Source organism: Bos mutus, chromosome 15, assembly GCF_027580195.1.
Source record: "Bos mutus isolate GX-2022 chromosome 15, NWIPB_WYAK_1.1, whole genome shotgun sequence".
Taxonomy (NCBI): domain Eukaryota; kingdom Metazoa; phylum Chordata; class Mammalia; order Artiodactyla; family Bovidae; genus Bos; species Bos mutus.
Genome location: NC_091631.1, coordinates 2,959,312 through 2,979,525, shown reverse-complemented (window position 1 = coordinate 2,979,525; position 20,214 = coordinate 2,959,312). Strand labels below are relative to the sequence as shown.

The 20,214-nt window shown below is 50.5% G+C and overlaps 1 protein-coding gene, 1 long non-coding RNA gene and 1 pseudogene across 3 annotated transcripts; 2 read left to right on the top strand and 1 right to left on the bottom strand.

The window, feature by feature from the left end:
- The first annotated feature begins 4,855 nt into the window (after window positions 1–4,855).
- On the top strand, window positions 4,856–7,187 carry LOC138990979 (uncharacterized). Its single transcript, XR_011466996.1, has 3 exons — window positions 4,856–5,417; window positions 6,437–6,880; window positions 7,077–7,187. It is a non-coding gene; the product is annotated as an uncharacterized lncRNA (long non-coding RNA).
- Window positions 7,188–8,642: 1,455 nt separating this feature from the next.
- TIMM10 (translocase of inner mitochondrial membrane 10) lies at window positions 8,643–11,293 on the bottom strand. 2 transcript variants are annotated; one of them, XM_070383310.1, is made up of 3 exons: window positions 11,172–11,293; window positions 10,595–10,711; window positions 8,643–9,052 (listed from the first exon to the last, which is right to left on the bottom strand). In XM_070383310.1, exons 2-3 carry the CDS (start codon window positions 10,663–10,665, stop codon window positions 8,851–8,853), a joined length of 273 nt encoding a protein of 90 aa, XP_070239411.1. In that variant the 5' UTR covers window positions 10,666–10,711; window positions 11,172–11,293; the 3' UTR covers window positions 8,643–8,850. The 2 variants fall into 2 exon arrangements, with proteins under 2 accessions (XP_070239411.1, XP_005891203.1); XM_005891141.3 differs by lacking the exon at window positions 11,172–11,293 and adding an exon at window positions 10,831–11,165.
- A 5,896-nt stretch (window positions 11,294–17,189) lies between these two features.
- LOC102280281 (large ribosomal subunit protein uL4 pseudogene) lies at window positions 17,190–19,626 on the top strand (annotated as a pseudogene).
- The last annotated feature ends 588 nt before the right edge of the window (window positions 19,627–20,214 follow it).

Sequence of the window (20,214 nt, the reverse complement as noted above, 5' to 3'; positions counted from 1 at the left end):
AGGACAACAGGGCTGTTGCCTTGCGTGTCCTGTGAGCTGCTGGCCCGCCCGCCTCCCGCTGGGGTGTCAGGACTGCGTTCCCAGGTCACAGCCGGAGGCCCCTTCCCGCCCTGCTTCCGGTCACGTGTGCTGGTCTGCCTGAGGCACTCGCAGGGCTGAGCCTCCCTCTTCCAGGAGGTAACAGTATCCAGCTCACGGTGGAGACATGATTTATTCAGCCCCACAAATAGTCACGGTCAACCTTTGCATGAGGAATGTAAATAAAATGGTGCAGCGACTTTGGAAAAATGGTTTGGCCGAGCCTCAAATAGTTCCAGAGTCAGCACTGAAACCCAGCAGTTCCTCTCCTAGGTATATACTGCAGAGAACTGAGAACTTTCAGTTCAGTTCAGTCACTCAGTCATGCTCTTTGCAACCCCATGGACTGCAGCACACCAGGCCTCCCTGTCCATCACCAATTCCCAGAGTTTACTCAGACCCATGTCCATCCAGTTGGTGATGCCATCCAACCATCTCATCCTCTGTCATCCCCTTCTCCTCCTGCCCTCAATCTTTCCCAGCATCAGGGTCTTTTCCAGTGAGTCAGCTCTTCGCATCAGGTGGCCAAAGTATTGGAGTTTCAGCTTCAATATCAGTCCTTCCAGTGAACACCCAGGACTGATCTCCTTTAGGATGGACTGGTTGGATCTCCTTGCAGTCCAAGGGACTCTCAAGAGTCTTCTCCAACACCACAGTTCAAGCATCAATTCTTCGGCACTCAGCTTTCTTTATAGTCCAACTCTCACATCCATACATGACCACTGGAAAAACCATAGCTTTGACTAGACGGACCTTTGTTGACAAAGTAATGTCTCTGCTTTTTAATATGCTGTCTAGGTTGGTCATAGCTTTTCTTCCAAGGAGTAACTGTCTTTTAATTTCATGACAGCAATCACCATCTGCAGTGATTTTAGAACCCAAAACCATTATGTGGACACAAAAACTTAGACACAAATGTTCATGGCCCTGTTATCCATAAAAGCCAAGAAGTGCAAACTACTCAATTGTCCTGGAATAAATGGACAAATAAAAATGTGTGTCGCGGGAGTCCCTGGGGGTTCAGTGGTTAGGACATGCCTTGCTGAGGGCCTGGGTTTGATCCTTGGTTGGGGAACTAAGATCCTACATGCCCTGCACGGTGACCAAAGCTAAACTAAAATAAAAAATGCATAAGTAATATTCAACGTATTATTATTTGGTCATAAAAAGGTCCTGATATATGCTACAACATGGACGAAAGTTGAAAACATCATGCTGAAGGAAAGAAGCCAGACGCAAAACATTGCATATTATAGGACTGCATGCATACGAAATGCCGAAAACGGGCAGATACCTTGAGACTGAAGGTTAGTCGTCAAAAACCAACAAGGAAAAAAAAAAAAAAAAAAAAAAGAAACCAACAAGGACCAACAGTAACAACAGGGGAGGGAGAAATGGGGGGGGGGGTGTGAAGAAAATGAGCAATTAAATAGTGGTGGTGATTGTACAGCTTTGTGCATGTACTAGCATTCACTGAAGCGAACACTTCAAAAGAGTGGATTTTCTCATCATGTGAATTATGTCTCAGTTTTAAAGAAATTTTTAAATACTTTCAGAAGCATCAGGCATTAGGGAATTGGAGGATGAATAAGACACAGAGTCTATCTTCAGAGAACATGAAGTCCGCTGGAGGAGAGGCAGCGAGAAATCAAATTATGGCGTGGCAAGCGCAGTTGCGTCTAAAGGAAGTGCCGTGCGGGACAGAGATTCTGTGCTGTCACGCGTCACCCGGGAGGGCGGTGATCTAGACTAGAGGGCAGGACGGAGTCCCTGCAGAGGCTGTGGTGCCGAGATCGCACTATGGAAGACTTCCCGCGTCTGATTTATCCACGCTGAAAAGGAGGACGGGCCTCCCAGGCGGCTCAGCGGTAAAGAACCCACGTGTCAATGCGGGAGACGCGGGTTGGACCCCTGGGTTGGGAAGATTCCCCTGGAGAAGGAAGTGGCAACCCACTCCAGTATGCTTGCCTGGAGAACCCCAAGGACAGAGGAGCCTGAGTCGGGCCACAGTCCGTGGGGTCGCAAAGAGTCAGACGCGACTGAGCGACTAGACACAGTGCCGAGGAGGACGCTGAACCACTGTGGGAGCTGACGGTGCGCCCGGACCGAAGCGCGCGTAGACGGAGGGGGGCTGTGGCGAGAGGTTGCAGCTGGAAAGTAAAGACAGGCCAGCTGTACGGGATCCTCTAAGACGATGAGTGCTCAGTGACGACGGAAAATGACCCTCCTCCCCCCTCCCTCGCTCTTCTCCCTTGCTGCCTGGGTCTGTAAAAGCGCCACCTTGCACGCAGTCGTTTAAGCCCAAACTGGAGTTATCCGGTCTCTGCTCCCAGCCCCGCCTTCCACATCCAACCTACTGGTGAGCCTGCGGTTCCGACCTCTGATGCTTGACTTCCTGGCGGTCCAGTGGCTAAGACCACCCGCCCCCCCGCCTCCCCGCCCCCGCCGCACTTCCCCTGCAGGGGCTTGGGTTCGATCCCTGGTCATGAGTGACATGGACAAACTTTTTTTTATTTTTAAAGAGAGAGAGAGATCTCTTCTCCATCGACTGCTATCCCACAAGCCCGGGCCTCATCAGATCCAACCTGGGCTCCTGCAGCGTTTCCACCTTGACCTTCCGGATTCCACTCATAGATCCAAGTCTGCCTTCCAGGGAGAATTACAGGCCACTCCCCTTGGTGGTTTCCCGAGCCTGTTGAGCAAGCGTCCAGGCTCCCAGCAGCGCCTCCGGGCCCATTTGGGCCCTCCTGCCGCCCCCTTCCCCCTCTGGCATCTCCCCTCTCTGTGTTTTCACCGGGGTGACCTGGCCTTATCCAGCAACACCCCGTGTTCTCCCACCTGGGCCTGGAACATTCTTCTGTCCTGGTCTATCTACTGATCCTCCAGATTTTGACTTAACCGTCACTTCCTACAGGAAGGCTCTTTGACTCCAACAATAAGTCCCTCTGCTATATGACTCGTGGGGTATCTGAGCTGCCCTTTGGCACATTTCATCACGATGTGTGTCTCCTCTGATGGTCAGTGTGGGCTGGCGGGCAGGGACCAGCGCCCACCGCCCCCACCACTAACACTAACCTGTGACTTAGCACAGAAGCCACCCCCCTCCCCCACCCGTCCCCCTGCAAATTCCTACCCAACCTTCAGGTGTCTCTCACGCATATCGCTTTCAGGGTGACCATCTTCTCTGAGCACTCAGACCTGGGGTGGAGGGGGTCATCCCTTTACATAGCACTCATCACAATTATAAGAGGGACAGATTTTATGGAACTGCCCTGATGATGGCCCAATGGCTAAGACTCCATGCTTCCAACGCAGGGGGCCCAGGGTTCAATCCCTGGTCAGGGAACTAGACCCCACATGACGCCAGCAGGAGTCCACATACCTCACCGGAAAGATCCTGCGTGTTGCAGCTAAGACCTGGTGCAGCTTAATTACTTTTTAAAAGTGGCTGATTTTAGTACCTATCTCTCCCCAGGTACTTTAATTTCTGTCTTGCTTCTTTTTGCCCCAGCATTCAAACTGATGCTTGTCACAAGATTTCCCTCAGGTCAGCCCACAAGAATTTTTATGAAACTTCCTGAAATTGCATACAAAACCCTATGTGCGCATAGTTTTCCAAAGAACCAGTCTGTGGCTTTTGTTGGGAGTTTCAGAGCGGTCCAAGAGCTGAAAGGTTAAGAACTTTCTCCCTTCTTTCCTTCAAAACAGCATGCAGCTGCTGCTGCTGCTGCTAAGTCACTGGAGTCGTGTCCGACTCTGTGCGACCCGATAGATGGCAGCATGAGGTTTATGTAAAACCGTTGCCCTAAGATGTAAACTCCAGGTTGACAAGGATCTTCACCTGTCCTGTTCCATGGTGAACCGCAGATGCCTGGAACGGCGCCTCGATCCTTCCAGGCACAGGTGTAGAATGACCGAGCATATTCTCTGACAACCGTTAACGGTTGTGAGAACTGTTAGTGGTTGTTAACTCTTTCTCTGTAACAAATGACCCCAGAAAATAATGGCTTAAAGCAACCTTTATTATCTCGGCTTCCTAGGCTGGGAGTCAGGGTGCAGGTCCATTCGGTCCTCTGCTTCAGGGGCTCTCACAGGGCTGCAAAGTGCCAGCCAGAGCTGGTGTCATCTGACAGGATGCAGGAGAAGGACCTGCATCCCAGCTCACTCGGGTGGGTGCTGGCGGGATTCAGTTCCGCGCTGACTGTGCGCCGGAGGCTGCCTGAGGTCCTCACCATGCGGGTCTCTTCCTAGGGCAGCTGACAACATGGAAGCCTGCCTCCTGAGGGTTTGCAAGTGAGAGGAGAGGGGATGGTGGGGGCAAGAGGAACGCTACAGGGACGGCCATTACGCTCTTCTGTGCCTGGACCTTGGACGCAGTGTTCATCACCTTTGCTGTGTTCTGTTCGTTAGATGCAAGCCTCTACGAGGAGGAGTGAACACTGTATTTAAGATGGATAACCAACAAGGACCTACTGTATAGCACATGGAACTCCGCCTGGATGCGAGGGGTATTTAGGGGAGAATGGATACGTGTATATGTATGGCTAAGTCCCTTTGCTGTTCACCTGAAATTATCATATTGTTAACCAGCTATGTTTTGTTTAGTTGCCAAATCACATCCGGTTCTTTTGCAACCCCATGGACTACAGCCCACCAGGTTCCTTTGTCCATGGGATTTCCTGGGCAAGAAGACTGGAGTGGGCTGCCATGTCTTTATCCAGGGGATCTTCCCAATCCAGGGATCAAACTTACATCTCCTGCATAAGCAGGCGGATTCTTTACTGCTGAGCCACCAGGGAAGCCCATCAATCAGCTATACTCCAATGCAAAATAAAAAGTTTAAAAAAGGAAAAAAAAAAATCCAACAACCAAAAGCCTCCCTCAAGGTCAGGTGCACATTGGAAGGAGATTGTACTGGGGATGAACAGCAGTGAGCAGAGTGGGTGGGTCGTTAGAAGCCACCTTGCAGACAGCTCGCTCCCGGACAGGACGACCGGATGACGTGTTTTCGTGTTTTCTCATTCAGCTTCCAGCTAGGCTCGGCTGAAAACCCAGGGAGCACATGGTGCAGCGCTGAGGAGGAGGGGAGACACGGGGGAGGGAAGGCTCGCTGGACGGCGGAGCCTCCGCCCGTCCTCCAGCAGACCCCTGCCACGCAGAAAAGGAGGCAGATGTGTCAGATTTTCTAACTTTTCAAAAGAAGCCAAAGTCCTGGTTTTTCACGAGACACTCCTCAATTTGTAAATCTGACAGTCTAGCGAGCGCACACGAGGATTGAGTTTTTGACCCTTCTCTTCAGCCGAGAAGGCGGGCCTCGCCTATTCCACCACCCTTCACAGGTCTGTTCACCTCTCCACGCCTCCCCTCCCGCCCCCTATATTGTTCACTGAAGGCAGCCCGCATGCCAACTCACTCTTTGCCACCCCATGTCCCACTCTTTGCGACCCCATGGACTGTAGCCTGCCAGGCTTCTCTGTCCATGGGATTCTCCAGGCAGGAATACTGGAAAGGGTTGCCATTCCCTCCTCCAGGGGATTGAACCTGCATCTCTTACTGGGAATCCTTACCTCTAGCGTCTCCTGGGAAGCCCTCACTGAAGGCAGGGACCCAGCTAATTCACGTTGTACACCTTCTATAGCTCTCTGCACGTGGCAAGGCAACAGCAGATATTGTTGAATGAGATACGACTTTGCTGACATATTAAGGAAGACTCCCCAAGTCCACCCTCACCTCGACCCAGAGGAGTGGGTGAAAGTGGGCTCTGAATTAGCTGCAGTCCTGCCACCTGCTTGATCTCGGACCCTTCGCAAGTTACTTACTTTTGGGAGCCTCAGCTTCCTCATCTATGAGAACCACAGTACCTGCCTCAGAGCTGTTATCGGATCTTAATGAAATAATATACTCACTAGCACGATGTGGCAACAATAGGTTTTTTTTAATTTCTTGTTCTTTTTGGCCGTGCTGGCTCTTCGTGGCCTCGTGTAGGCTCTCTCCAGCTGCGGCCAGCAGGGGCTCCTCTCTGCTTGCAGCACGCGGGCTTCTCATCGCGGTGGCTCCTTTTGTTGTGGCATGAGGGCTCTAGGTGCCCCATGGCACGTGGGATCTTCCTGGACCAGGGATCGAACTAGCGTCCCCTGCATTGCAAGGTGGACGCTAAACCTCTGGATCCCCAGGGAAGCCCTCAACAGGTACTTGTACTCGAATCCACACACACAGACACACACACACACACACACCCATTTCCTCACTGGATCCTTGGCATGTCTCCCCTGAATCCATGTCATCCATCTACCGCCATCCACCCAGCTGGCAGCTAGAGGGAGCCTTTAAAATGCAGATTTGTCATTTTCACCGCCAGGGTTCACCTCCTTCCAGTTTGCTGATGCCCTTCAGAGAACACCCAGCCTTTTAACACAGCTCTTCAGGCTCTGTGGAGCTGCGCCGGCCCGGCCTCAGACAGGTCTCTTCTCCACCACCCACCTCCCATCCCATCCCACTCCAACGCGAGCTTTTCTGCAGTGCTGTCTGTAGCTGAAACCTCTTCTCTCCACCCCGACCGCCCTTGCTTCTAATATGTTTCGGCGATGCACCCTGGAAACTCCTGACACTTCCTGCTAAACCTGAGGGCAGGCACAGTCTGTTTTCCTCACCATTGACCCTTCCTAGCACAACCCCCGCTGAGGACCCGAGGAATGCCCGCGGACCGGCGCCAGCGGGCGGACTCCCGTGGGCGGACGGCGCCACCTGCTGGCCCACACCAGCACTGCAGCACCTGGATACCGGCTCTCAGCCCAGCCTGGAGGTGATTTTTAACAACGGTTTTTTAACTTTTCTGGGGGTATTATCTCATGTCTCCTTACATCCAAGTTAACAATTTTTTTTTAAAAGGTAACATTATGAGTATTTAATATGGGAAAGGGAGGCACTTTCCCAAGTGCCTTAGTTATTATTAACACATTTAATCTTCACGACAACTCGATGAACTGGTTTTATCACAGGGTGACTGAGCTGGTGCTGGCCGTAAAGAATTTGCCTGCCAGTGCAGGAGATGGAAGAGACGAAGGTTCGATCCCTGGGTCGGATGATCCCTTGATAAAGGGCATGGCAACTCACTCGTCTCCTTGCCTGGAGACGCCCATGGACAGAGGAGCCTGGTGAGCTGCAGTCCATGGGGTCGCCAAGAGTCGGACATGACTGAGGACGCACTCAGCTGAGGCACAGAGCCATCAGATGCCTCCCCAGGAGCACACAGACTGAAACTTTCACCCCAGGCGGTCTGACCTGATCTGGACTGTTTTTTCCCGGATGCTCCGTGCAGTTTGTGGGATACTAGTTATCCAACCAGGAAATGAACCTGGGCCCTTGGCAGTGAAGGTGACACGACCCAAGCACTGGGCGGCCAGGGAGCTCCCTGAGCCTGTCCTCTGTAAGCCTGACACGCACTGCCTCTACTTGTCCTGCGCGCCCAGGGCCCGGTGAGGTTACATGCCGGACGCCAGCCTCTGCTCTGAAGGCTCTGCTACCACAGTGGCACTGGGGTCACCGGAGCTCCCGGCGCAGCGAGCCGCCCTTTCTGAGCCACAGTTCTCCAAGGGCACCGTCAGGACAGGCGTCGCTGCGGCCTCCCCTCTGCGAGGCAGCTCGTGCAGTCCGTCCTGGCCTCCAGGCTACCGCTCCTCTCCTGTAACCCAGAAACCACCTCTCGGAGCCCCCGTTTCCTAAGATGGCCTCTAGCCTGCTGGGTGGATCGGACTGCAGATCCCACCAAGGGCGAGGAGAGCGGTCCGCAGTGCGGACTCACGTGGACCCCAGATGGCTAATGGCGGTTACACTCAGGCCCTCCCCTGATCACACACACCGTGCGTGACGCTGGGTCCCTTCACGTGTTCCGCTATGGCCGTTTAGAACCAAGACGTTGTGGCTACTTAAGTTCCACCTGCTTTCCACCCGCTCCTCTAAATCATTTTTTTTCCATTATTTGGGAAAATGATGTGCCTGCCTGCACTTCAGTTGTTAAACATAAAAAGCTGGGCTTCCCTGGTGGTACAGTGGTGAAGAAGCCACCCGCCAATGCAGGAGACGCGGGTTTGATCCCTGGTCCAGGAAGATTCCACCTGCCGCGGAGCAACTGGGACCACGAGCTGCAGCTGCTGAAGCCCCCGTGCCTACAGCCTGTGCTCCACGAGAACCCCGCACACCGCAACCAGAGAGAGCCCGCTCCCAGCAACGGAGACCCAGCGCAGCCAAACCAAACAAAGCACATGCTTGTTACAAAACCAGAAGTATCTTGGGAACCTTCTGTGGCCCAGCCATTACTGCAAGTGGTTCATTCACATTAACTCACTTTACCTTCACCCAGCCCTATGACTGTCCCCCGACTTTACAGATGAGGAAGCCAAGCACGGTGAGGTCAGGGTCACACAGCGAGCGGCTGATGGGGACTGCCCACTTAAGCCACAGGACCGGTCTCTGCTTTTAAACACGTCAGACTCCCTCTGCTGGTAGAGGCTGTGTCTGCCGCCTTCACTCCCAAGTGCCAGGCACACTGCTTTGCACACTGTGCGTGCCAACAAATTTGTTTTAATATATAATATATACACACACACACAGTCACAGGCCCGCCTGGGAAAGGGCTCCATCATACTCCAGCTCCTGAAGACCCTCCGCAAGGAGTCCAGGCCTGGCAGTCTTCACAGATGACGCCCAGCGAGGGGCACGTTTAGGAGACAGGTGGGGAGTGAGGGGGAGCACCTTAGGGTGTGCTGCCTCGCCTCACACAGGCCCAGAACTCTGCTGCGCCCTCTTCATCAGCTCCTCATCCTGCATAGACAGCTCTGTCAACTTCTTGCCCATCCGCTCATGGATGTCCAGGTACTTGGAGACACAGCGGTCCAGGCACACGGACTCGCCCTTGGACAGCTCTGCTTCCTTGTAGTGGGGAGGCACGCACTTCCGGTGGCAGGCGCTGGTCATTCTAGAAAGAAGGGCCAGGTCAGATCAGCAGCCTGCTGTGGCAAACCAGGAACTCGCGACCACTCCTGCCCTGCTACCCTGATCTCACCCGCCAGGAAGGCAGTGTGAACCCCCAATCTGCGCCTCCGCCGTCTTGGGAGGCCCTTGTCTGAGCCCATGGTCACCCCGTGTTTCTGACTCATCAGACAGGAACCGTTAGCTGAGTATTGGCTACGTTCCGGACATCATGCTAAGTGCGTGACGTGGATTCTGCCACGCAGTCCTTAGAATGACTCTATGCAGTCGGCACGATCGTTACCCCCTTTTTACAGATGAGGGAGTGAAGGAATAGGGAGCCTCAGGATCACATAAAGCTGGGCTACGACCCCAGGGAGCCTGACTGGGGGCTTCCTGGGGGCGCAGTGGTAAAGAACCCGCCTGCCAATGCAGGAGACGTAAGAGACGTGGGTTCGATCCCTGGGCGGGGAACAGCACCTGGAACAGGGCATGGCAACCCACTCCAGTGTTCTTGCCTGGAGAATCCCACAGACAGAGGAGCCTGGTGGGCTACAGTCCATGAGGTCGCAGACTTGGACACGGCCGAAGCAACTTACACGCACGCATGAAGCCTGACTTCACAGCTTACTTCAGAAAATTATTCTCACATATAGCCTTCGAGACAAACCCAACTAATCAAAGGAAGATACCGGAGAGTTTTAGCCAATAAAAAGAGCAGATAATTGTTGACTGCCTACCTGTGTTGGGCTTGATAAGTCTGTCTTATATTTTAACATTTAATATTTATAATGTCTCTATGGGAAAGGTACTATTATGAACTCCACTTTATAGCTGGGATAACCACCAGTCTACAAGTCCAAGTAACTTGCCCAAGGCCACAGTAGTGGTGGTTGATGTGTCTGTGATTTGTTCCCAAATCTGCCTGATGACTCATTAGGAGTCAGACTGAAGTCCTGGTCCTGGCACTGCTATTGACGAGCTGTGGACCCTGAGAAAGCTGCTGAACCTCTACAAGCCTCAATGTCCTCACCTTAAAAATGGGAAAAGGGAACTCAGTGGAGATAATAAAAAGATAATGCCTATAAAGTGCTCAGCATTGCTAAACGGGTTACGCAGGATCTGTCAAAAGGCAACTGCTCTACTGTCCCCAGAACCCAACCAGAGCCTCGTTTCTCTTCCTGTTCGGCTCCTCCATCAATTCCATCCCAATCCCAATGTCAAAATCCTTCTAGTCAGTCCACACCGCATCTGCATTAGCCCTTAACCATGGGGGTGGGTGAAGGAAACGCAACCCACTCCAGTCTTCTTACCTGGGAAATCCCATGGACAGAGGAGCCTGGCCGGCTACAGTCCAAGGGATGGAAGAGAGTCAGACACGACTCAGCCACTGGGTATGCTTACGTGGGGGTGGGTGCTGGGAAGCTAAGTATGGACCTCAGTTTATCCTAGATTAAGAGGAAGATTTTTCGGAAGTCGCCCACCTCTGCCCTTGGAGAGGATGACTTGGGAGCATTCTCTAAGACGTGAGGGGCAGGACCCGCCTTACCTGTTGTACATGTCGGCCATCATCTCTACCTCCAGCTCTGCGGCCAGCTGCTGGGCCCTGAGTGGGTCCATCTTAGCCCTGCGCCCTGGAAGAGATCACCTGCGGGCCTCCTAGTTCCTGGGTTTGGGCGGGGGAGACATCACGGTCAGCACCCAGCCCTCCCAGCCGCTTTCCCGTCCAGGGGCTGCAGGACGTGGAGGAATCCCAAGGGCATCCGACCAGGAGGGGCCGCTGACCTCGGCAAGCTCAAGCACCCAGCGTCGGACCTGGGAACCGAGGCTCCGCCCAAGGTCGCAAAGCCGGCGACGGCAGGCCTGCAGAGCGGGTCCCGGCACCCTGACGCCCAGCCCCTCAAGGTGGCCTCTCTCCGGGAGAAGAGGAGGGGATCGGGGACGGGGCCCCAAACGGCCCGCACGAACGCGCGGGGCCCTGCGGATCCGATGCGACGCGACCCTCCGGGGCCGAGCCCGGGGCCACGGCCCTGGAGCGGCGGCGCCGTCTTCGGGGTCGCCGCGCACTCCAAGCCTCTCCCCGCGCCCCCGGGGCCCCCGACGTCGGGCACACGCCACAAACTCACCGCGCGCACGGATGGGGCAGGGCGGAAGCACGTGGGGCGCGGCCGGCGGGAAGTCCCGCCTCCCTTCCGCTCAGGCCGCGCTTCCGGAGTGAAGACCCCGCCGCGGGCGGCGCCGGGAAATCCGCCACCATAGAGAGGGAGTGGCTGGCTCCCGTCGGAGGTGAGGGAGTCCTCCAGGTGCTAGAGAGGACGGCAGGGTACCATAGAGGCTGCGGCGGGCCGTAGAGCGCCCGCAGCAGGTAGAGTTAGGGTCCCTAGCGGGGATGGCGGAGCGGCTTGAGTTTATCGGTTCTGTCAGAGGGGGCAGGGGTACCGAGCTCGGTGAACCTCACCCTGCGCCCCCCGGGGGGGCGGGGGCTGACGTCGGAGTGCAGGTCTGGTGCAGAGAAGGAAGCACGTCCTCAAACTGCAGTTCTCAGATGCATGTAACCCCACCTGGGCCGCCTAAAATCACCCGTGTCCAGGGCCCACTTCGCACCAAATAAATGAGAATCCCCGAGGCTAGGACCCAGGCATCGGTATGTCGTGGGAGTGTGTAATTTCCTCGGTTCTGTCTCGTCAGCAAGAATTTGAAGCGACGGAGGTTAAAACCCTTGGATAGCTCCGTGTTACAGTTCTGTTTTATTTAGAAAATAAAGGAAAATACATCTTCCAGGCGTGAGGGAATGCCGACCCAAACGGCGCGAAGACGGGGGAGAGACAGCGCCCCAGCCCTTAGGCTCCTCTTTTTATATGTTTTTTCCCTCCCCTGGGCCTGCCCTATGTAAATTGGGCTCGCCAGGAGTGCTGTTTGTTCTACCTGAGGGCCTCACTCTGGTCCTCAGACCTTCCTTTGTTCTGTTTTCTTGGGCTTTCCCGTTCCTTGTGTTTTAGCCACCGCCATTCTGGGCTCCTTTTTCCTATTCTAACTACGTAACAGGTCCATTGTAGAATTCCCCTGCGATTTCCCTGTGCGGGCAGGTTTGAGAGCCAGAGTTCAAGAGGGCTTTCGGGTGAGTACAGCTGTGCGGAGATCCCTGAACTGTCTCTGGGGTTGCAGAGACCAGCGAGGCGCCTTCTTATAGAAAGAGGAGTCAAGTATACAGTATGTTTTATTCACCTCCTGTTAGATTCCCCCACAATCACAGACAACTACCCAATATGATCACACGGACCACAGGCTTGTCTAAATGAAACTAAGCCATGCCATGTGGGGCCACCCAAGACGGACAGGTCATGGTGGAGAGGTCTGACAATGTGGTCCACTGGAGAAGGGAATGGCAAACCAGTTCAGTATTCTTGCCTTGAGAACCCCATGAACAGTAGGAAAAGACAAAAAGAAAGGACACTGAAAGATGAATTCCCCAGGTCGGTAGGTGCCCAATATGCTACTGGAGATCAGTGGAGAAATAACTCCAGAAAGAATGAAGGGATGGAGCCAAAGCAAAAACAACACCCAGTTGTGGATGGGATTGGTGATAGAAGCAAGGTTTGATGCTGTAAAGGGCAATATTGCATAGGAACCTGGAATGTTAGGTCCATGAATCAAGGCGAATTGGAAGTGGTCAAACAGATGACAAGAGTGAACGTTGACATTCTAGGAATCAGTGAACTAAGATGGACTGGAATAGTGAATTTAACTCAGATGACCATTATATCTATTACTGTGGGCAGGAATCCCTTAGAAGAAATGGAGTAGCCATCATAGTCAACAAAAAAGTCCGAAATGCAGTACTTGGATGCAATCTCAAAAACGACAGAATGATCTCTGTTCGTTTCCAAGGCAAATCATTCAATATCACAGTAACCCAAGTCTATGCCCCAAAAAGTAACACTGAAGAATCTGAACAGTTCTATGAAGACCTACAAGATCTTCTAGAGCTAACACCCAAAAAATATGTCCTTTTCCTTATAGGGGACTGGAATGCAAAAATAGGAAGTCAAGAGAAACACCTGGAGTAACAGGCAAATTTAGTCTTGGAGTACAGAATGAAGCAGGGCAAAGGCTAATAGATTTTTGCCAAGAGAACACACTGGTCATAGCAAACACCCTCTTCCAACAACACAAGAGAAGACTCTACACATGGATGTCACCAGCTGGTTGACACCAAAATCAGATTGATTATATTCTTTTTAGCCAAAGATGGAGAAGCTGTATACAGTCAGCAAAAATAAGACTGGGAGATGACTGTGGCTTAGATCATGAAATCCTTATTGCCAAATTCAGACTGAAATTGAAGAAAGTGGAGAAAACCACTAGACCATTTAGATGTAAATCAAATCCCCTATGACTATACAGTGGGAGTGACAAATAGATTTAAGGGACTAGATCTAATAGAGTGCCTGATGAACTATGGATGGAGGCTCCTGACATTGTACAGGAGACAGGAATCAAGACCATCCCCAAGAAAAACAAATGCAAAAAAGCAAAATGGCTGTCTGAGGAGGCCTTACAAATAGCTGTGAAAAGAAGGAAAGTGAAAAGCAAAGGAGAAAAGGAAAGACATACCCATTTGAATGCAGAGTTCCAAAGAATAGCACGGAGAGATAAGAAAACTTTGCTCAGCGATCAATGCAAAGAAGTAGAGGAAAACAATACATTAATGGGAAAGACTAGAGATGGCTTCAAGAAAATTAGAGATACCAAGGGAACATTTTATGCAAATATGGGCTCAATAAAGGACAGAAATAGTATGGACCTAACAGAAGCAGAAGATATTAAGAAGAGGTGGCAAGAATACACAGAAGTACTGTACAAAAAAGAGCTTCACGACCCAGATAATCATGATGGTGTGATCACTTACCTAGAGCCAGACTTCCTGGAATGTGAAGTCAAGTGGGCCTTAGAAAGCATCACTATGAACAAAGCTAGTGGAGGTGATGGAATTCCAGTTGAGCTATTTCAAATCCTGAAAAATGATGCTGTGAAAGTGCTGCACTCAATATGCCAGCAAATTTGGAAAACTCAGCAGTGGCCACAGGACTGGAAAAGGTCAGTTTTCATTCCAGTCCTAAAGAAAGGCAGTGCCAAAGAATGCTCAAACTACTGCACAATTGCACTCATCTCACACGCTAGTAAAGTAATGCTCAAAATTCTCCAAGCCAGGCTTCAGCAATACGTGAACCATGAACTTCCAGATGTTCAAGCTGGTATTAGAAAAGGCAGAGGAACCAGAGATCAAATTGCCAACATCCGCTGGATCATCGAAAAAGCCAGAGAGTTCCAGAAAAACATCTATTTCTGCGTTATTGACTATGCCAAAGCCTTTGACTGTGTGGATCACAGCGAACTGTGGAAAATTCTGAAAGAGATGGGAATACCAGACCACCTGACCTGCCTCTTGAGAAACCTGTATGCAGGTCAGGAAGCAACAGTTAGAACTGGACATGGATCAACAGACTGGTTCCAAATAGGAAAAGGAGTACGTCAAGGCTGTATATTGTCACCCTGCTTATTTAACTTCTATGCAGAGTACATCATGAGAAACGCTGGGCTGGAGGAAGCACAAGCTGGAATCAAGATTGCTGGGGGAAATATCAATGACCTCAGATATGCAGATGACACCAACCTTATGGCAGAAAGTGAAGAAGAGCTAAAGAGCTTCTTGATGAAAGTGAAAGAGGAGAGTGAAAAAGTTGGCTTAAAGCTCAACATTCAGAAAACGAAGATCATGGCATCCTGTCCCATCACTTCATGGGAAATAGATGGGGAAACAGTGCAAACAGTGTCAGACTTTATTTTTGGGGGACTCCAAAATCACTGCAGATGGTGATTGCAGCCATGAAATTAAAAGATGCTTACTCCTAGGAAGGAAAGTTATGACCAACCTAGATAGCATATTCAAAAGCAGAGACATTACTTTGCCAACAAAGGTCCGTCTAGTCAAGGCTATGGTTTTTCCAGTGGTCATGTATGGATGTGAGAGTTGGACTATAAAGAAAGCTGAGCACCCAAGAATTGATGCTTTTGAACTGTGGTGTTGGAGAAGACTCTTGAGAGTCCCTTGGACTGCAAGGAGATCCAATCACTCCATCCTAAAGGAGATCAGTCCAGAGTGTTCATTGGAAGGACTGATGTTGAAGCTGAAACTCCAATACTTTGGCCACCTGATGGGAAGAGCTGACTCGTTGGAAAAGACTCTGATGCTGGGAAGGATTAGGGGCAGGAGGAGAAGGGGATGACAGAGGATGAAATGGTTGGATGGCATCACCGACTCAATGGACATGGATTTGGGTGGACTCCGGGAGTTGGTGATGGACAGAGAGGCCTGGCGTGCTGTGGTTTGTGGGGTCGCAAAGAGTCCGACACAACTAAGCGATTGAACTGAACTGAAGTAGATGCCCCAGACCATCTCTTCATAAAGATGATTAGGCAGCCATTGCAGCTGCCACCAGAGCCATCCTAGCGTGTTTGGGTGAAGAAGAAGGGTATTTGTGAGTGTGTGTGAGTGTGAAGGGTATTAGTTGCTCAGTCATGTCCAATTCTTGGCAACCCCATGGACTGTAGCCCACCAGGCTCCTCTGTGGGGATTCTCCTGGCAAGAATACTGGAGTGTGTTGTCATACCCTCCTTTAGGGGATCTTCCCAACCTAGGATCAAACCCAGGTCTCCCACACCACAGGCAGATTCTTTACCGTCTGATCCACCAGGGAAACACAAGAATACTGGAGTGGGTAGACTATCCGCTCTCCAGGGGATCTTCCCAACCCTGGGATGGAATCTGGGTCTCCTGCATTGCAGGCAGACCCATTGTCTGAGCCACCAGGGAACAAGACAACGTGCTTCTCTGCATGCCTGTCTCCTGCTCCCTGCCCTCCTCCCCTGACCCCAAGAAAAAATCCACCTCAATCCTGGATATTTCAAGGGACATCCCAGTGAACGAAATTTAAAGATGCAAGTTAATGATGCAAGGGTACACTGCCCGTAGGAGAAGGTGGGCCAGACAATTTATGTGGTTGGTCACAATGTACTTTCCTGGGAAAGCCATGATTTTAAACATTGGGTCTCATTACAGCACTGCTGTAAGGACTCAACCTCTGCTAAACCCTATGCCCTGATACTTTAAAATTGAGGTATAGGACTTCCCTGGAGGCACAGTGGATAAGAATCTGCCTACCACTGCAGATAGCACGAGTTCAATTCCTGGTCCGGGAAGATTCCACGTGCCTTGGAGCAAATAAGCCCTGAGCCACGCCACAGAGCCTGCACACCTACAGCAGATGCTTTGCAACAGAGAAGCCACTGCAATGAGAAGCCCGCACACCGCGATGGACAGGAGCCTACCCTCTCTGCAACTAGAGAAAGCCGGCATACAGCAACAAAGACCCAGGGCAACCAAAAATGAATAAATTTTTTAAACTGAGGTATAAAATTCAGACAGTAAAGTAGTAACATGCAGAATCTTAATTTTTAAACAGATATTCATTTTTATAACCATTACCCAGATCAAGATACAAAATACTTCCAGCACCCTAAAAAGTTATCTCATGTCCCTTCCCAGTCAATATCCCCTCTCCTGCAGTGAACCTCTATTCTGACTTCTATCAGCATCAGTTAGTTCTGCCTACTCTTGAACATCATGTAAGCAAAATTATACATTACTTTCTGTTTGTGCCTCACCTCTTTAGCTCAACGTAGCATTGGTGAGATTTCAGCCATACTGTCGTGTGTATCTCTTATGCATTTTTCTTTATTGCTGTCGAGTGTTTGATTGTATAAATCAGCTGTAATGCATTTATCTATGCTCCTGTTGATGAACTTGTGGGTTGTTTCCAGTTTTGGCTATTGAGATAATACTGTGATGTATATTATTGTACATATTGATCCTGGTTTTTGCTTTTGAAAACATTATAAATATATGGAATATTAAGAAATTACATGGAAAAGAAGATGGGTTCTTGCGAGAAGAATCTGCTCCCTAGACGGGACTTTTTTAAATCAGATTTTATGAATGATTGTGTAACTGTATGATTCCATTTAAACCACATTCTGAAAATGACAAAATTATAGCGATGAGAGAAAAGATTAATGAGATTGCCTAGGGTTAGATTTGGTGGGGAGAGGGAGGGAAGTGTGCCTAAGGGAATAACACAAGGCAGATCTTTGTGTGGGTGAAATGGTTCCATGTCCTGATTGTGGGTGGAGGTTTTATACAAATCTAAGCTGTCATAACACCATACAAGCCATGATATCCAGGCCAACTTCCTTGTTTTGATATTGCATAAGTTATGTAAGATTTGGCTTTCAGTGGATAAATCTTAAGTAAAATGTAACCTTCAGTTCCCTTTCTGTATTACTTATGTAACTTCTATAAACCTATAATTATTTCAAAATGAAGTTTTAAAAATCATTATAAAACAAACAGAAAAAATAGCATATCTAATCCATGACAGTTGCTCAATAACAATGAAATGTTGCTTTCTTTTTGGAGTTTTATTTATTAGGGCAAAGTTTAAAAGTACAGAAGACATTTGCTGTGGGCGCCGCTCTCCTCTCCACGTCACGGCGTGCGCTTGTCCACTGACCCCAGTGTGCTCCGAAAAGGGGGCTCCTCTGGCAGAAATGTCACTTTGCCTGCTGTGTTCAAGGCTCCCACTCGACCAGATAGTGTGAACTAGGTTCACACCAACTTGCGCAAAAGCAACAGACAGCCCTCTGCTGCCAGTCGATCAGCAGGTCATCAAACCCGTGCCGAGTGTCGGGGTACCGGCAGAGCTGTGGCTCGAATTCCCAGGGTTCCAGGTGGCGGGACTCCCCGTTCTGGCCAGGGTGCTTCTGGAAATACGTGTCGTGGGGGCCACCTGTTTGCACCAACCAGGACCTGACGACGTTGGCACCGCAGAGCGAGTACAGAGCAGCAGCGATGCTCCATCTGCTCTGCGCCAGCCGCCCCGGCCTCGCCACCGCTGGTCATGCCTAAAGGTCATTGTGTAGGGGAAGCTCCTGAACTTCCTTTGGAGGCTGAAGATAAAGTTGAAGGCTATAAGAAGACCAAGCAGGCTGTTTTGCTTCTGAAGAAACTGAAGGCCCGGAATGACATCAGAAAGGTCTACGCCTCTCAGCGAATGAGAGCTGGCAGAGGTAAAATGAGAAACCCTCGCCGTGTCCAGTGCAGGGGACCCAGCCTCATCTGTAACGAAGACAGTGGTATCATCAGGGCCTTCAGAAACATCCCTGGAATTAATGGAAGCAAGCTGAACATTTTGAAACTTGCTCCTGATGGTCATGTGGGGCGTTTCTGCATTCGGACTTAAAGCGCTCTCCGAAAGCCAGATGAGCTGTATGGCACTTGGCATCAAGCAGCCTCCCTCAAGAGTAACTACAATCTCCCCCTGCACAAGATGCTCAATACAGACCTCAGCAGCCTCTTGAAAAGCCCAGAAACCCAAAGAGCACTCTGAGCACCACGCAAGAAGATTCATCGCAGAGTCCTGAGAAAGAATGCACTGAAAACCCTGAGACTCATGTTGAAGCTTAACCCACACGCAAAGACCATGCACCAGAACGCCCTTCTTCAACAGGCCAAGAACCAGAGTCCGTCCGGATAAGGCGGCAGCAGTACTAGACACCAAATCAGATGAGAAGGGGGTTCGGGGCAAGAAACCTGCGGTGGGAAAAAAGGCTGCAGGGCACCAAGAAACCAGCAGCTGAGAAGAAGCCCGCAGGAAAGAAGGCTACCCCAGAGGGAAAGAAGGCTGCTGCGACACTTACGTTTGCTTATTCCATAAACACCAACTCATCTGGGGCAGCTGATTTTGAATAAAGACCTGAACAGAGAGGCAAGGAGAAACATGAAAAATAAGTAAATACAAGTCTGGAAAAGTGGGGAGCACGGTGTACTGAATTTTCAGATGCTAATCACCCATCACCAGGACTTGACAGCTGTCAGCATTTAGCCGTATTTTCTCCATCTAACTGTATCTCTAACAGATGAGGTCTTTTTTCCACATTGCAATTTTCAGGCCCTTAAAGTTATAGACGTCTTCACACTAAGTACGGCTGGCAATCAGCAACATTGCACTGTTCAACCACTGGTACCCAAACCAGGCTTTCAGATCATGCCAGGCAGAAGCCCCTGAGTTTTCATTCCATATTTAAGCTAACTACAGTATTTGCTCATTTAATATCTATCTAGTGAGCACCCCATCTGACCCAGGCAACTTGCTAGGCCCCAGGCATATAGCCATGAACAGGAAGGTAAAGCCCCTGCCCTACTGGAGCTTAGAGTCTAGAGAGAAACTCCAGTGACGAATGAGGTGATTTTGGATTTCAATAAATATACGAGAAGGAAATAAACTATGCGGAGATGATGGAGAGGAACTCAAGGTCATGGGAGGCCTCTAGGAGGAAATGACATTTCAGACTAGAAGACAGTCTTACAAAGGGCAAGAGGGGAACGGTGGTAGTCCCGAGAACGGAAAGGAGGCAATTTATTGAAGGAATTGTGCGGGGAGCGAGCTCCGCCTCTGGCAAAGGTCATGAGGAAGGAGGCTTGGCATACGCAAAGGCGGGATCAAGCCTCAGGAGTCTCCCTGGAAATTCTCGAGCAATCTACCCCCAAAACCAGAGTCTGCCTACTTTCTGCTTTGTGCTTTCACCTACACCTCTGACTTTACGGGGGCTGTCCCCCACTACCTCTCTGAAAAAAGAGTTAGCTTACAGCTCCAGTTAATAATTCCTGGGTGTGACAGTGTTTCAACCTACAAACTCCCTTGGAAGTCCTCTAGCCTGCCTGAATAGGTTTTTCCGGCCACATGTGATTGCTCAGAGCCTCCAAACTGTGAGAGGCATGAGATGTTCTAAACTGTCTAAATACAGATTCCTTTGAGCAGTTAAAAGATTGATTAGAAATTGTATTGGTGAAGGGATTTTCACTTGTTGGGCCAATGTTTGCTGCTAAGTCTCCATATCCCTTACCTGCTGTGTCCCTGGCAGTGTATTGATTAATATAATTGGTGTAAATAGTAGCTTTAATGTTTGTAACCTGGGACCCTTGAGTTAATTCTTTTTTCTTGTTATAGCCCACCACACCTTTGCTCTGTAGGAATGCAACTTTTTATCTAA